General features: G+C 41.6%; 1 protein-coding gene across 5 annotated transcripts in view; it reads left to right on the top strand.

Annotated features, from left to right (window-relative positions):
- The window catches only part of ofd1 (OFD1 centriole and centriolar satellite protein), a 55107-nt gene that overhangs the window by 22257 nt on the left and 14386 nt on the right, over positions 1–18464 (top strand). For 2 of the 5 annotated variants that reach the window (XM_079821293.1, XM_079821297.1), the window contains 8 exons: positions 442–572; positions 3488–3599; positions 6167–6718; positions 13742–13886; positions 17014–17105; positions 17323–17397; positions 17483–17673; positions 17820–17972. In XM_079821293.1, coding sequence (XP_079677419.1) covers positions 442–572; positions 3488–3599; positions 6167–6718; positions 13742–13886; positions 17014–17105; positions 17323–17397; positions 17483–17673; positions 17820–17972 — 1451 coding nt within the window. The remainder of the gene's footprint in view (positions 1–441; positions 573–3487; positions 3600–6166; positions 6719–13741; positions 13887–17013; positions 17106–17322; positions 17398–17482; positions 17674–17819; positions 17973–18464) is intronic. The other 3 variants (XM_079821296.1, XM_079821295.1, XM_079821294.1) reach the window with 3 other exon arrangements.

Here is an 18464-nt window from a genome sequence, read left to right as displayed (position 1 = left end):
ATCAGCCGATACACGTAAAAATCACAAATATCGGCGAACGCAGCAGCTTTATATCAGCCGATACACGTAAAAATCACAAATATCGGCGAACGCAGCAGCCTTATATCAGCCGATACACGTAAAAATCACAAATATCGGCGAACGCAGCAGCCTTATATCAGCCGATACACGTAAAAATCACAAATATCGGCGAACGCAGCAGCCTTATATCGGCCGATACACGTAAAAATCACAAATATCGGCGAACGCAGCAGCTTTATATCAGCCGATACACGTAAAAATCACAAATATCGGCGAACGCAGCAGCCTTATATCGGCCGATATATCGGTCTAACACTAATTATGACCTTCAGATTTGTGCCTTCTGAACAGAGCCAAAGGGTCAGGCTGAAGCAGTGTGTGTGTGTGTGTGTGTGTGACGTGTTTGTGTTGCTGTTCTAGAGCTCAGCCGCCCGTCTGAGGATCATGTGGCTCTACAGGCCGAGCTGCGGAGGCTGGAGACGACACACACACTGGACCAGCGGGAGTTCGAGACGCAGAAGAACATCCTGCACACACAGCTCCAGCACGAGGTCTGTCCCGAGAACACACACTCACCTAAAGGATTATTAGGAACACCTGTTAAATTTCTCATTAATGCAATTATCTAATCAACCAATCACATGGCAGTGTCTTCAGTGCATTTAGGGGTGTGGTCCTGGTCAAGACAATCTCCTGAACTCCACACTGAATGTCGGAATGGGAAAGAAAGGGGATTTAAGCAATTTTGAGTGTGGCATGGTTGTTGGTGCCAGACGGGCCGGTCTGAGTATTTCACAATCTGCTCAGTTACTGGGATTTTCACACACAACCATTTCTAGGGTTTACAAAGAATGGTGTGAAAAGGGAAAAGCATCCAGTATGCGGCAGTCCTGTGTAGTGATGCACCGATCATGATTTTACATGGCCGATTCCGATACCGATTTTTTTCAAGAAAACTGTCCGATTCCGATACCGATTTCCGATTTTTTTTTTTTTTTTTTTTACACAATAAAGTAATGAAAGTATACATGAACAAGATGTTTATTTGGTATTTAACAGGCTAAATTGGCTTTTGGCTAATGAAAACAAGTCCGCAATCTGAAATTAACAAGAAATTTAATTGGAAATTAAAGGCTGAAAGGTGAAATTAAAGGCAACAACTGCATATTCTGCAATCCAAACAAAGATGTTACTTAAATCAGCATTTGTTTTTAAATTCAGTTTAAAGAAAAAAAGTCTTTACCAGTGAAATTAAATAAAACCAAAGTATATAATTGTTCCAAAATGTTAAATCAAATAATGTTTAGTGCAACGAAAAAAACTAAGATGCTACAGCAGGTGCTTTTTAAATCAAATTAAGTCATTGTAATTTTAAGGTAAAATAAAAGGTAACACTTTAGAATAATGGTCATTAGTTAACATTAGTTAATATAAATCCAGCTGTTCATGTTTGTTCATGTTAGTTCACACTGCATTAACTAATGTTAACAAGATTTTAATAATGCATTAGTAAATGTTGAAATTAACATTAACAAAATTAATAAACGCTTTATAAGTGCAGTTCATTATTAGTTATTGTTAACTAATTTAGTTAACCAATATTAACTAATGACCATTATTCTAAAGTGTTACCAAATAAAAATGATCATCCTATAGCAGGGTTTTTCCTGGGTCAAAAATGGTCTTCGGTGGTTTCTGACAGAGATGGTCATCCACACACACAGTAAAGAACTATACCTGCGGGATCTGTGAGCGCAACACTGACAATACATGTCAAATAAATGCAAAGAAACTTTTGTAATTTTTGCTTATCTTATTTTGACATCTGATATTATGTATGATCTCTACCTTGATGTTTGTTTCTTTTGATCCTCATTTTTTACACTATTTAATGATAATTGTTTTGGTATAATCATATCAATATTAAAAAGTAGCATAAATTAATAAATAGCCTAATTTTCTACCATATACAATTTAGTAAAATTATCAGCTAGCTAACAACTTTGTTCTGGTCTCACCTCACTCCAGTCTACACTAGATTATATTTCACTACACATTGTCAACATAAATAAGCTGAATGACTGTGGATGATTAAATTAATTCTTACTATTCACTCTTGCTGAATTGGGTAAAGCACACTTGTGTTCTCATTTCAGAGGAGTTCTGAGTAAATTAATAAACTGGTTCGTTAGTTCAAGTGTTGGACGGATCAGTTGTTCTAACCAGTCGTTAAAATGATTCGGTTCAAATGAGTCATTGGTTCGCGAATTGGACATTAGCAGACGCGTTGTGTGAGCAGATGAAGCTGAGCTGAACAAACGCTCACTATCTGCGCTTGTGCAGGGCGCGGAGAGGTAGGCTCGCGCAGGAAAGCGGCTCTTCCTCAGTTCTCCAGTTTCCGTTTGTAACACACAAGTGACATGTTCGCGAATGATTGCAATATAGGCGTATGTGCACGCGGGCGCACTTCCGGATAAATCGGCAGAAAAATACAAAGAAAACCGGCCGGTTTTTTCTTCTAGCGCGCGATCGGCAACCGGCCGGTTTTCTTTGTATTTTTCTGCCGATTTATCCGGAAGTGCGCCCGCGTGCACATACGCCTATATTGCAATTATTCGCGAACATGTCACTTGTGTGTTACAAACGGAAACTGGAGAACTGAGGAAGAGCCGCTTTCCTGCGCGAGCCTACCTCTCCGCGCCCTGCACAAGCGCAGATAGTGAGCGGTTCCGGTTTTTGGCCGATCAACCGGTGCATCCCTAGTCCTGTGGGAGAAAATGCCTTGTTGATGCTAGAGGTCAGAGGAGAATGGGCCGACTGATTCAAGCTGATAGAAGAGCAACTTTGACTGAAATAACCACTCGTTACAACCGAGGTCTGCAGCAAAGCATTTGTGAAGCCACAACACACACAACCTTGAGGCGGATGGGCTACAACAGCAGAAGACCCCACCGGGTACCACTCATCTCCACTACAAAGAGGAAAAAGAGGCGACAATTTGCACCAAAATTGGACAGTTGAAGACTGGAAAAATGTTGCCTGGTCTGATGAGTCTGGATTTCTGTTGAGACATTCAGATGGTAGAGTCAGAATTTGGCGTAAACAGAATGAGAACATGGATCCATCATGCCTTGTTGCCACTGTGCAGGCTGGTGGTGGTGGTGTAATGGTGTGGGGGATGTTTTCTTGGCACACTTTAGGCCCCTTAGTGCCAATTGGGCATGGTTTAAATGCCACGGCCTACCTGAGCATTGTTTCTGCCCATGTCCATCCCTTTATGAGCACCATGTCCCCATAATCCTTTAGGTGAGTGTATATACACACCGATCAGGCATAACATTATGACCCTCTGTTAGTGGGTGGGATATATTAGGCAGCAAGTGATCAGAGTTGATGTGTTAGAAGCAGGAGAAATGGGCAAGCGTGAGGATTTGAGGTGTGTGTGAGATTGTGGTTGTGTGTGCAGGTGCAGCAGTGTGCGCTGTTGAAGGCTCAGCTGATGGAGTGTGAGGAACGGACCGCGTGGATAAACACACACACCCAACAGCTCCAGCTCCAGCTCCAGCAGACTCAACAAGGTGCCGGACCGCCTCTCTCTGATTCGCTCAACCTCAGCCAATCATTAGCATCGCTTCAGTCAATGCTTTCAGGCACATTTGCAAAGCTAAAAACTTGCAAAAGTGTGTGTTTATTTCACTCAGGGTTCCCACGGCCATCAAAATATACAAGGGAATATGAGGAAATTGTAATATTGTACAGTAATAGGAATTATTAGTAGATACTCAGTAGAACTGTTTTGACTAAAATGTAACCATAGTGATGGCATTTATAAACAAATCATTCTTTTTCAATGAATCGTTCAAACTACCTCACAACTCATTGTGAATGATTCATTTATGAATGACTCTTTATTCAGTTTGTATTATTGAACAGTGTTGGGGGAACGCATTACAAGTAACTTGAGTTACGTAATCAGATTACTTTTTCAAGTAACTAGTAAAGTAACGCATTACTTTTCAAATTTACAACAAAATATCTGAGTTACTTTTTCACATTTATTTGACTTACAGCTCTCCTGACCCCATAAAGATTCTGTTCTCCTCAAAATGAATAAAATCAGTCAAATGCGAAGTCATAGTACTATGCAAACCTCAAATATATAAATGTTAAATAAAACAAATATTTTTATGCATTTAATCTAACTTTATTGACTAATGTCTTGCTGCTCATCTTCGATAATTCAGTTAAACCATGAGCAAATATTACTAGATTTTTAGTTTTCCTGCGTCCTATTCTTCTATTATCCAGAATGACAGAACATCTTTACCTCAGCTTGAGGCTTATTATTTCAATTTTGGTATGAAGAGGTCTTTACATTTGCACAAAAATTGATTTTTTTTTTGCTATTAAAAAAACAAAACAAAAAACAAGCCCAGCCCAGGTGAGAAAAAGTAACGCAAAAGTAACTTAACGCATTACTTTTCTTAAAAAGTAACTAAGTTACTCAATTAGTTACTTTTTAAGGGAGTAACGCAATATTGTAATGCATTACTTTTCAAAGTAACTTTCCCCAGCACTGTTAATGAATCGTTATTAATGAGTCAATAGTGAGAAAGAGTTCAGAATGAGTTAATCAACTTTTTTTAAACGGGCCAGATTCGATGTTGTGGACACACATTTTGTTTCTTGGAAACATGACAGATTTGACAAAAATAGCTTGTAAATTTATAGACATTTAACAATATCTGTAAAACTTTCATCAACCAAAATTTTTAATGACTGAAATTTAAATATTATTAGTGAGTTAGAACTCTATTCTTATTTAAATTAACGAGTGCACTATTTAGATCACCACAGGTAAAACCACAACTGCCAAAAAGTGCTTTTCTTACTAAGTATTTTTTCCAGTCCAAATATTTAAACAATCTTAAATCAGGATGCTCTTTTTTTTTTTATTCCTTCGAGTGGAATCAAAATTAATTTAGTTTTTCCTTAAAACAAGCAAAATTATCTGCCAATGGGACGAGAAAAATAATCTTGTTTCAGTTTGGGACAGAAACAAGAATGCAAACAGAAATAATATTATTTTTCTTACCCCATTGGCAGATAATTTAGCTTGTTTTAAGCAAAAACTCACTTCATTTTCAGTTTATTTTCTAGAAAACAAGAAACAAATATTTTATGTCATTTAACTGATCCACTAAATGCATCTTGATTTAAGGATTATTAGATATTTAATACATACTAAATAAGAGCATTTTTTCAGTGCACACATGGCACCTCACTGCATAGAACAAGTAAAAAATAGTTTTTCTATATCTAGAATGGCTTTATGGTATTTAGTCATAAATACAAATGCACAAAACTGCAAGTTTATGACAAAAATAGTCTGTAATTTGGCCTTTATTACTCATTTAATACATGTCAATGAATACTTTTCAATGAATCGTTCAAACCACTTCAGATCATTCAGATTCAGTTTATTAGAGGATAACCCCTTGAGATGGAACATCTGGTTTTCGAGGGGTCCTCAAAATAACATCAAACAATTACACACTCACACATACTAAAGCTTTGCGACACAATCAACCAGTCCACAGCATATTCATATAAACAGTATAGAATAATATCAAAATATTACAGGAGATAACCATATTTGAGAAAAACGTATTTGATGAAGCCACCAAAACAAACAGATATTATATATATATAACCTAAATATACATACATATACAAGAAGTAACAAAAATAAATGAATACATAAAAAAAAAAAAATAATAATAATAATAATACAGGGCATATACTAGGGAAACATTTACATTGGTCACAGGATTGTAAATAAGTTAACAGGGCTGACTTAAAGAGTGGAAAGGAAGAAATGGACCTTAGGGAACAAGGTAAGCTGTTCCAATCAAAGGGGGCTTTTAATTTGAAAGCACGTCTTCCAATTTCTTTTGATATATTTGGGACTTCACCATTCTGAATGATTTTTGTAATACACAAACTGGCCAAAAGGAGTCGAGTCGACTGGTCAAACGCCGTGGGAACCCTGATCTTTCATTAGTAGTGTGTTTGGTGGTTTGGGGTTTTCGGTCTCTCTCTCTCTCTCTCTCTGATTTGCTGTGTTGTTCCGTGATTGGAACAGCTCTGGAGAACGAGGTCCTTCGAAATCCCAAGCCTTCGCTGGTAGAGCGATCTGTCCTCAGTTTGACCCCTGAGCGGCTGGTTCCTCCTGACTTTTACGTAGACGCCGCTCTGCTCCGAAAGCCCAGATCGGCTTGTGACGGTGATTTATCTGAAGCAGGGCCGGCCCTCAGGGGCCCGAGGCTCCCGTGGTCTCCCTCCGAGGCCGACTCCGGACTGGTGAGCGGCGCTCTGGCCAGGATTCGAGAGCTGGAGCAGGAAGCTGAGCGGCTGGAGGAAGCCTACAGGAGCCATCAGCACAGAGCCATTCAGGCCGCTGAAGATCCCAGGCTTCCCAGAACCGGCTCCGGCTATAGAGTGAGCTTCGCTCCGGCGGGACGTCCTGTAGAGAAGGAGCGCGAGCAGCTGATGGAGGGACGCAGAACGCCGTCTCCCAGAGAGAGGAACCCACTGAGACTCATCTCTCCTCCGGCCAGACGTCTGTCCTCCACTCCGCTGTCCCAGAGCAAACGCCCAGCTGGAGCTGATCAGGACAATCACTCCTTCACTCAAGGTACAGAATCCCTGAAACTGCCTCATCGACACGGCATCCTCAATAAACCCGTCTCCGGCGTGATGACTCCGATTGTTCCAATATTACAATTTAATAATACTTAAATCGATATGTCATCCTCAATAAACCCGTCTCCAGCGTGATGACTCCGATTGTTCCAATATTACAATTTAATAATACTTAAATCGATATGTCATCCTCAATAAACCCGTCTCCGGCGTGATGACTCCGATTGTTCCAATATTACAATTTAATAATACTGAAATCGATATGTCATCCTCAATAAACCAGTCTCCGGCGTGATGACTCCGATTGTTCCAATATTACAATTTAATAATACTTAAATCGATATGTCATCCTCAATAAACCCGTCTCCGGCGTGATGACCCCGATTGTTCAAATATTACAATTTAATAATACTTAAATCGATATGTCATCCTCAATAAACCCGTCTCCGGCGTGATGACTCCGATTGTTCCAATATTACAATTTAATAATACTTAAATCGATATGTCATCCTCAATAAACCCGTCTCCAGCGTGATGACTCCGATTGTTCAAATATTACATTTTAATAATACTTAAATCGATATGTCATCCTCAATAAGCCAGTCTCCGGCGTGATGACTCCGATTGTTCCAATATTACAATTTAATAATACTTAAATCGATATGTCATCCTCAATAAACCCGTCTCCGGCGTGATGACTCCGATTGTTCCAATATTACAATTTAATAATACTGAAATCGATATGTCATCCTCAATAAACCAGTCTCCGGCGTGATGACTCCGATTGTTCCAATATTACAATTTAATAATACTTAAATCGATATGTCATCCTCAATAAACCCGTCTCCAGCGTGATGACTCCGATTGTTCCAATATTACAATTTAATAATACTTAAATCGATATGTCATCCTCAATAAACCCGTCTCCAGCGTGATGACTCCGATTGTTCCAATATTACAATTTAATAATACTTAAATCGAAATGTCATCCTCAATAAGCCAGTCTCCGGCGTGATGACTCCGATTGTTCCAATATTACAATTTAATAATACTTAAATCGATATGTCATCCTCAATAAACCCGTCTCCAGCGTGATGACTCCGATTGTTCCAATATTACAATTTAATAATACTTAAATCGATATGTCATCCTCAATAAACCCGTCTCCGGCGTGATGACTCCGATTGTTCCAATATTACAATTTAATAATACTTAAATCGATATGTCATCCTCAATAAACCCGTCTCCAGCGTGATGACTCCGATTGTTCCAATATTACAATTTAATAATACTTAAATCGATATGTCATCCTCAATAAACCCGTCTCCGGCGTGATGACTCCGATTGTTCCAATATTACAATTTAATAATACTTAAATCGATATGTCATCCTCAATAAACCCGTCTCCGGCGTGATGACTCCGATTGTTCCAATATTACAATTTAATAATACTTAAATCGATATGTCATCCTCAATAAGCCAGTCTCCGGCGTGATGACTCCGATTGTTCCAATATTACAATTTAATAATACTTAAATCGATATGTCATCCTCAATAAACCCGTCTCCGGCGTGATGACTCCGATTGTTCCAATATTACAATTTAATAATACTTAAATCGATATGTCATCCTCAATAAACCCGTCTCCGGCGTGATGACTCCGATTGTTCCAATATTACAATTGAATAATACTGAAATCGATATGTCTTCCTCAATAAACCCGTCTCCGGCGTGATGACTCCGATTGTTCCAATATTACAATTTAATAATACTTAAATCGATATGTCATCCTCAATAAACCCGTCTCCAGCGTGATGACTCCGATTGTTCCAATATTACAATTTAATAATACTTAAATCGATATGTCATCCTCAATAAACCCGTCTCCAGCGTGATGACTCCGATTGTTCCAATATTACAATTTAATAATACTTAAATCGATATGTCATCCTCAATAAACCCGTCTCCGGCGTGATGACTCCGATTGTTTTAATATTACAATTTAATAATACTTAAATCGATATGTCATCCTCAATAAACCCGTCTCCGGCGTGATGACCCCGATTGTTCCAATATTACAATTTAATAATACTTAAATCGATATGTCATCCTCAATAAACCCGTCTCCGGCGTGATGACCCCGATTGTTCCAATATTACAATTTAATAATACTTAAATCGATATGTCATCCTCAATAAACCCGTCTCCGGCGTGATGACTCCGATTGTTCCAATATTACAATTTAATAATACTTAAATCGATATGTCATCCTCAATAAACCCGTCTCCGGCGTGATGACTCCGATTGTTCCAATATTACAATTTAATAATACTTAAATCGATATGTCATCCTCAATAAACCCGTCTCCGGCGTGATGACTCCGATTGTTCCAATATTACAATTTAATAATACTTAAATCGATATGTCATCCTCAATAAACCCGTCTCCGGCGTGATGACCCCGATTGTTCCAATATTACAATTTAATAATACTGAAATCGATATGTCATCCTCTATAAACCCGTCTCCGGCGTGATGACTCCGATTGTTCCAATATTACAATTTAATAATTCTTAAATCGATATGTCAATCTCAATAAACCCGTCTCCGGCATGATGACTCCGATTGTTCAAATATTACAATTTAATAATACTTAAATCGATATGTCATCCTCAATAAACCCGTCTCCGGCGTGATGACCCCGATTGTTCCAATATTACAATTTAATAATACTTAAATCGATATGTCATCCTCAATAAACCCGTCTCCGGCGTGATGACTCCGATTGTTCCAATATTACAATTTAATAATACTTAAATCGATATGTCATCCTCAATAAACCCGTCTCCGGCGTGATGACTCCGATTGTTCAAATATTACAATTTAATAATACTTAAATCGATATGTCATCCTCAATAAACCCGTCTCCGGCGTGTTGACTCCGATTGTTCGAATATTACAATTTAATAATACTTAAATCGATATGTCATCCTCAATAAACCCGTCTCCGGCGTGTTGACTCCGATTGTTCGAATATTACAATTTAATAATTCTTACATCGATATGTCATCCTCAATAAACCCGTCTCCGGCGTGATGACTCCGATTGTTCGAATATTACAATTTAATAATTCTTAAATCGATATGTCATCCTCAATAAACCCGTCTCCGGCGTGATGACTCCGATTGTTCCAATATTACAATTTAATAATACTTAAATCGATATGTCATCCTCAATAAACCCGTCTCCGGCGTGATGACCCCGATTGTTCCAATATTACAATTTAATAATACTTAAATCGATATGTCATCCTCAATAAACCCGTCTCCAGCGTGATGACTCCGATTGTTCAAATATTACAATTTAATAATACTTAAATCGATATGTCATCCTCAATAAACCCGTCTCCAGCGTGATGACTCCGATTGTTCGAATATTACAATTTAATAATACTTAAATCGATATGTCATCCTCAATAAACCCGTCTCCGGCGTGATGACTGCGACTGTTCCAATATTACAATTTAATAATACTTAAATCGATATGTCATCCTCAATAAACCCGTCTCCGGCGTGATGACTCCGATTGTTCCAATATTACAATTTAATAATACTTAAATCGATATGTCATCCTCAATAAACCCGTCTCCAGCGTGATGACTCCGATTGTTCCAATATTACAATTTAATAATACTTAAATCGATATGTCATCCTCAATAAACCCGTCTCCGGCGTGATGACTGCGACTGTTCCAATATTACAATTTAATAATACTTAAATCGATATGTCATCCTCAATAAACCCGTCTCCAGCGTGATGACTCCGATTGTTCCAATATTACAATTTAATAATACTTAAATCGATATGTCATCCTCAATAAACCCGTCTCCGGCGTGATGACTGCGACTGTTCCAATATTACAATTTAATAATACTTAAATCGATATGTCATCCTCAATAAACCCGTCTCCAGCGTGATGACTCCGATTGTTCCAATATTACAATTTAATAATACTTAAATCGATATGTCATCCTCAATAAACCCGTCTCCGGCGTGATGACCCCGATTGTTCAAATATTACAATTTAATAATACTTAAATCGATATGTCATCCTCAATAAACCAGTCTCCAGCGTGATGACTCCGATTGTTCCAATATTACAATTTAATAATACTTAAATCGATATGTCATCCTCAATAAACCCGTCTCCGGCGTGTTGACTCCGATTGTTCGAATATTACAATTTAATAATACTTAAATCGATATGTCATCCTCAATAAACCAGTCTCCAGCGTGATGACTCCGATTGTTCCAATATTACAATTTAATAATACTTAAATCGATATGTCATCCTCAATAAACCCGTCTCCGGCGTGATGACTCCGATTGTTCCAATATTACAATTTAATAATACTTAAATCGATATGTCATCCTCAATAAACCCGTCTCCAGTGTGTTGCCGTCGATCTTTCGAATATTCCGATCTAATATGACCTGTAAAGTTGTCAGAATAATAATCATACGCTGTTTTTTGATTGGCCAGAGGAGAACTGCCCCCCCGACTGAGCCTGGTTTCTCCAAGGTTTATTTTCCTCCATTCTGCTCCTGATGGGGTTTGGGTTTCCTTGCCACTGTCGCCTCTGGCTTGGCGTGCTCAGTTGGGGACACTACATGTTCAACTAAATATCCAAATAAATCTAATTATTAAACTAAATTAACCATAGAAACTAAATTACTGATCTAAAGCCCACACTGTCACTGTATGATAATTGAAATGAACTGATGACATCACCATTTTCTCCAGAACGGCTGAACGGCTGAATAAAATTATGCTGCATTATTTTTCTGTTTAACACTGTGAAGCTGCTCTGAAACAATCTGCATTATTAAAAGCGCTATATAAATAAAGTTGACTTGACTACTGAGATCTCGGCAACTGGCAGTGTTAATTTTGACAGCAAATTGTGATTTTAGTTTTAGTCATATTTTAGTCGCCTGAATTGTTTTTAGTTTTAGTCTAGTTTTAATCTTCCAAAATCTAATGAGTTTAGTTCAATTGTAATACATTAAGCATTTAAGCGTCACATAACCGACTGACACTCAAACTGACATTTTGACATCATTTTGTTTTTGACATTAAAAATACACGAAAGAGCTCAATTCACTTTTTTAAAAACATCTATATAGTTTTTATAACTCTGTATTTCTGTTTTAGTCAGTAGGCCATATCAGGTTAAGCTAAAGCTTCAAATACGTTTATTTATTTATTTTTTTAAATTTCAGTTAACATTTATTACATTTCAAGTAATGAAGATTGTTTTAATGTTTTTAGTGAACTATTATAACCCTGATACTTTATTGAATATGTGTCTAATACTGGTCTTTCCTCCTGAATATGAATTAAATGGGAATTAAATTAAACACAGTTTATTGTGTAAGCAAAAACGAATATATAATGCGTGACTTTTAATGATAAACAAGCTGTAAATACACCAGGACTCTTATTTTGAAATGTCTGTCTGAGCTCATTCAAGTTCAGGAGATAAAATATGCGTCATTACAACCGTCTAAAACATATTACTATATAAACATCATAAAGTAAACACTCATTATTCATCAGCATTAGTTCATAAACACTGGTTTGGCATAAATGTGTGTTATTGATTGAGCCGCTCTGGAGCCTGTGTGTGTGTGTGTGTGTGTGTGTGTGTGTGTGTGTGTGTGTGTGTGTGTGTGTGTGTGTGTGTGTGTGTGTGTGTGTGTGTGTGTGTGTGTGTGTGTGTGTGTGTGTGTGTGTGTGTGTGTGTGTGTGTGTGTGTGTGTGTGTGTGTGTGTGTGTGTGTGTGTGTGTGTGTGTGTGTGTGTGTGTGTGTGTGTGTGTGTGTGTGTGTGTGTGAGCCTGTAGGCCGTGTGTTTTCCAGAGGTTAACTCAGTTCAGATCAAACGTGTTCATCTGAGACACAGATCATCAGTTCTATCGAAAGCCAAATGGGTCAGAATTCGCGTGCTTTTCACCGCCGTATTAATATTTAAAGCGCCGTTTTCATAACGCCGCCAAGCGTTAAATAAGCGGCGTCAGGCGTTAAAATAACGCCACTCGCCGAAAGACGTTAAGTTGACGCCACACGCCACTCAAAATGCAGATTTATGGGCTCATCTACATGGGCACAGCTCTACTGGGTTTGAGGACTCTACGGCAAGTCAGAGCATCCAGTTTGCAAGAGCACGAAGATGGCAATGGTTTGCAACGTTAACACAATATGATATATACTGTATATGTGAAGTGTAAATGCTCATACATATCAACACCAAACTACACGTTTTCCTGTTTTCTCAGATTATAGCTACTGGATAGTGTGTGAAATTATAATTAAAGTAACACAAGTGAATGCACATTTACTTGTATCTGTACATATAACAAAGCATCAAAATCTTTCCACATAGCCTACACCAATTTGGGAAACACTAGTTAGGCTACTTCAAGAATATTATTTTTAAAATTGGGATAGGAAAGAATTATACGCATATGTCATCATCACCAATGTCATAATAGCTTCATTCTGCTTTTTAACTTTTTTTCATTGCTTTTTTTTTAACGCCTGACGCCGCTTATTTAACGCTTGGCGGCGTTATGAAAACGGCGCTTTAATATTAATACGGCGGTGAAAAGCACGCAAATTCTGACCCATTTGGCTGTCGATACAGTTCTGACCCCATCTCTGCCCTAATCCACCCTCACTAACATTCTCCTCTTTATTTGTTGAAAAAAACGACAGTACGTTTTCGTCATAGTTTTTGTCATTCAACTCTAGTTTTTATTTAGTTATCGTCTCGTTCTCGTCAGTGAAAAAAGGTTGTTGACGAAAATTATGACACAAATTATTCGTCAACGAAATTAACACTGGCAACCGGAAATATTTGGTTGGCAATGCAACCAATGTTGAGCAAATGTTCTTCCAGTAACGTTGGTTCAGATGGTTTGCATCATTGATTGACTGTAATCGTGTGTTTGTGCAGAGCGGCCGAGGACGAGCTCTGAAGGCGGTGGAGCAGCGCTGGTGTTTACAGAGAAGCAGATCTCCCCAATCTCATCTGGAGACTTCACACACACCAGTGCTCCCAGCAGCCCCAGGATGAAGAGCACAACACGCCACAGCTGCAGGTGCACACTCCACTGACACTCCTCTGACACTCCACAGTCACTCCACTGACACTCCTCTGACACTCCACTGACACTCCACTGACACTCCACTGACACTCCACTGACACTCCACTGTCACTCCACTGACACTCCACTGACACTCCACTGACACTCCACTGACACTCCACTGTCACTCCACTGACACTCCACTGACACTCCACTGACACTCCACTGACACTCCTCTGACACTCCACTGACACTCCACTGTCACTCCACTGACACTCCACTGACACTCCTCTGACACTCCTCTGACACTCCACTGACACTCCTCTGACACTCCACTGACACTCCACTGACACTCCACAGACACTCCTCTGACACTCCACTGACACTCCTCTGACACTCCTCTGACACTCCACTGACACTCCTCTGACACTCCACTGACACTCCACTGACACTCCACTGACACTCCTCTGACACTCCACAGACACTCCTCTGACACTCCACAGACACTCCACAGACACTCCTCTGACACTCCACTGACACTCCTCTGACACTCCTCTGACACTCCACTGACACTCCTCTGACACTCCACAGACACTCCACAGACACTCCACAGACACTCCACAGACACTCCTCTGACACTCCACAGACACTCCACAGACACTCCACAGACACTCCACTGACACTCCTCTGACACTCCACTGACACTCCACAGACACTCCACTGACACTCCACTGACACTCCTCTGACACTCCACTGACACTCCTCTGACACTCCTCTGACACTCCACTGACACTCCTCTGACACTCCACTGACACTCCACTGACACTCCTCTGACACACCATTGACACTCCACAGACACTCCACTGACACTCCTCTGACACTCCTCTGACACTCCACTGACACTCCTCTGACACTCCACTGACACTCCTCTGACACTCCACAGACACTCCACAGACACTCCACAGACACTCCACTGACACTCCACTGACACTCCTCTGACACTCCACTGACACTCCACTGACACTCCACTGACACTCCTCTGACACTCCAAAGACACTCCACAGACACTCCACAGACACTCCACTGACACTCCACTGACACTCCTCTGACACTCCACAGACACTCCACAGACACTCCTCTGACACTCCACTGACACTCCTCTGACACTCCTCTGACACTCCACTGACACTCCACTGACACTCCTCTGACACTCCACTGACACTCCTCTGACACTCCACAGACACTCCTCTGACACTCCTCTGACACTCCACTGACACTCCACTGACACTCCACTGACACTCCACTGACACTCCACTGACACTCCTCTGACACTCCACAGACACTCCACTGACACTCCACTGACACTCCACTGACACTCCACTGACACTCCACTGACACTCCACTGACACTCCACAGACACTCCACTGACACTCCACTGACACTCCTCTGACACTCCACTGACACTCCTCTGACACTCCACAGACACTCCACTGACACTCCTCAGACACTCCACAGACACTCCACAGACACTCCACTGACACTCCACTGACACTCCACAGACACTCCACAGACACTCCACTGACACTCCACTGACACTCCTCTGACACTCCACAGACACTCCACAGACACTCCACAGACACTCCTCAGACACTCCTCAGACACTCCTCAGACACTCCACTGACACTCCACAGACACTCCACTGACACTCCACTGACACTCCACAGACACTCCACAGACACTCTACTGACACTCCACTGACACTCCACAGACACTCCTCTGACAATCCACTGACACTCCACTGACACTCCACAGACACTCCACTGACACTCCACTGACACTCCTCTGACACTCCACAGACACTCCACTGACACTCCACAGACACTCCACTGACACTCCTCTGACACTCCACTGACACTCCTCTGACACTCCACAGACACTCCTCTGACACTCCACTGACACTCCACTGACACTCCACTGACACTCCTCTGACACTCCACTGACACTCCACTGACACTCCTCTGACACTCCACTGACACTCCACAGACACTCCACAGACACTCCACTGACACTCCACAGACACTCCACTGACACTCCTCTGACACTCCACTGACACTCCTCTGACACTCCTCTGACACTCCACAGACACTCCACTGACACTCCACAGACACTCCACAGACACTCCTCTGACAATCCACAGACACTCCACTGACACTCCACTGACACTCCTCTGACACTCCACTGACACTCCTCTGACACTCCTCTGACACTCCTCTGACACACCACTGACACTCCACTGACACTCCACTGACACTCCTCTGACACTCCTCTGACACACCACTGACACTCCTCTGACACTCCACTGACACTCCACTGACACTCCACTGACACTCCTCTGACACTCCTCTGACACTCCACAGACACTCCTCTGACACTCCTCTGACACTCCACTGACACTCCTCTGACACACCACTGACACTCCACTGACACTTCACTGACACTCCACTGACACTCCACAGACACTCCTCTGACACTCCTCTGACACTCCTCTGACACACCACTGACACTCCTCTGACACTCCTCTGACACTCCACAGACACTCCACAGACACTCCACTGACACTCCTCTGACACTCCACAGACACTCCACTGACACTCCACAGACACTCCTCTGACACTCCACAGACACTCCACAGACACTCCACTGACACTCCTCTGACACTCCACAGACACTCCTCTGACACTCCACAGACACTCCACTGACACTCCACTGACACTCCTCTGACACTCCACTGACACTCCACAGTCACTCCTCTGACACTCCTCTGACACTCCACTGACACTCCTCTGACACTCCACTGACACTCCTCTGACACTCCACAGACACTCCACAGACACTCCACTGACACTCCACAGACACTCCTCTGACACTCCACAGACACTCCACAGACACTCCACTGACACTCCTCTGACACTCCACAGACACTCCTCTGACACTCCACAGACACTCCACTGACACTCCACTGACACTCCTCTGACACTCCACTGACACTCCACTGACACTCCACAGACACTCCACAGTCACTCCTCTGTGTTTAGATTTATATCTTTATTATATTCTAATTGTGTTTGTTCTGATTTCTCAGTCCACCCAAACTACAGGAAATCATATCCAGTTCAGAGTCGTCTCCTCAGCCAGAGAAGATCACACTCCACGACCTCACCGACCCCGTACAATGTGAGTGTGTGTGTGTGTGTGTGTGTGTGTGTGTGTGTGTGTGAGAGTGTGTGTGTGAGAGAGAGTGTGTGTGTGTGTGTGTGTGAGAGTGTGTGTGTGCTTCTGGCTGTGTCTGTCATAGTCACCTTTATTTATATAGTGCTTTATACAGTATAGTGTGTGTGTGTGTGTGTGTGTGTGTGTGTGTGTGTGTGTGTGTGTGTGTGTGTGTGTTCAGTTGTGTCCACAGATCAGGAGTGTGTCCTCGAGAGACTCCAGGACTCTCAGCCGGAGCGTCGCCGGGATCTTCAGAGTGAGACGGATCTTCATCCACTTTTTTCGGATCTTCCTCTGTGTGTTTTTAAATCACTGCATATAAACCAGTGCTTGCTTATCAGATGTACAGGCATCATCATCATCATCATCATCATCATCATCATCAGCCGCCGCCGTAAAGACAGACACGCCTGAGGAAGAGGAGAAGAGCTGGGAGGAGGAGAGGAAGAGGAGAGAGGAGAGGAGACGGAGGGAGAGAGAGGAGGCGCAGGAGAGAGAAGAGCGAGAGCTGGAGAGACTCAAGCAGGAGCAGGTTTAGTGAACACATGAGTTCAGGAGTCAGTTTGAGTGATTAATTTAAAAGAATCGCTTCGTAAGAGTCATTTGTTCATGAATCACACCACAGAGATCAGAATGTGTTTAATAACAAGCATTAACTCATCTTCCGTCTGCCTTCAGGAGGATGAAAACGAGACCCCAGCAGAGGAGAAGAGGGACAGGACAGAAGGTCATGTGACGGTAACGGCCGCAGTGATTGGAGGAGGAGCGGATGTGGCCAATCCGCTTCAGAAGTACATGATGATGCTGATGCAGGACCAGCCGAAGGAGCAGGTGCATCATTCACATCAGCGAAGGACACACACATTCTCTACTGCCATGCTAAATAGTCTTAAATAGGCCAGTGTTCATTTCTTTGAGGAATAATTTTCGTCAACCTTTTTTCACTGACGAAAACGAGACGATAACTAAATAAAAACTAGTGTTGGATGACAAAAACTATGACGAAAATCTACTGTCATTTTGGGAAGAGATCCAGTCAGAACTCACACATCCCCAATCCAGCTCCAGAGCGGCTCAGTCTATATCACACACACACACACACACACACACACACACACACACCCAATCCAGCTCCAGAGCGGCTCAGTCTATATCACACACACACACACACACACACACACACCCAATCCAGCTCCAGAGCGGCTCAGTCTATAACACACACACACACACACACACACACACACCCAATCCAGCTCCAGAGCGGCTCAGTCTATAACACACACACACACACACACACACACACACACACACACACACCCAATC

This window comes from Gobio gobio (assembly GCF_949357685.1).
Source record: "Gobio gobio genome assembly, chromosome: 7".
In the NCBI taxonomy this organism is placed as follows: domain Eukaryota; kingdom Metazoa; phylum Chordata; class Actinopteri; order Cypriniformes; family Gobionidae; genus Gobio; species Gobio gobio.
This window is presented reverse-complemented; position numbering and strand designations above follow the sequence as displayed.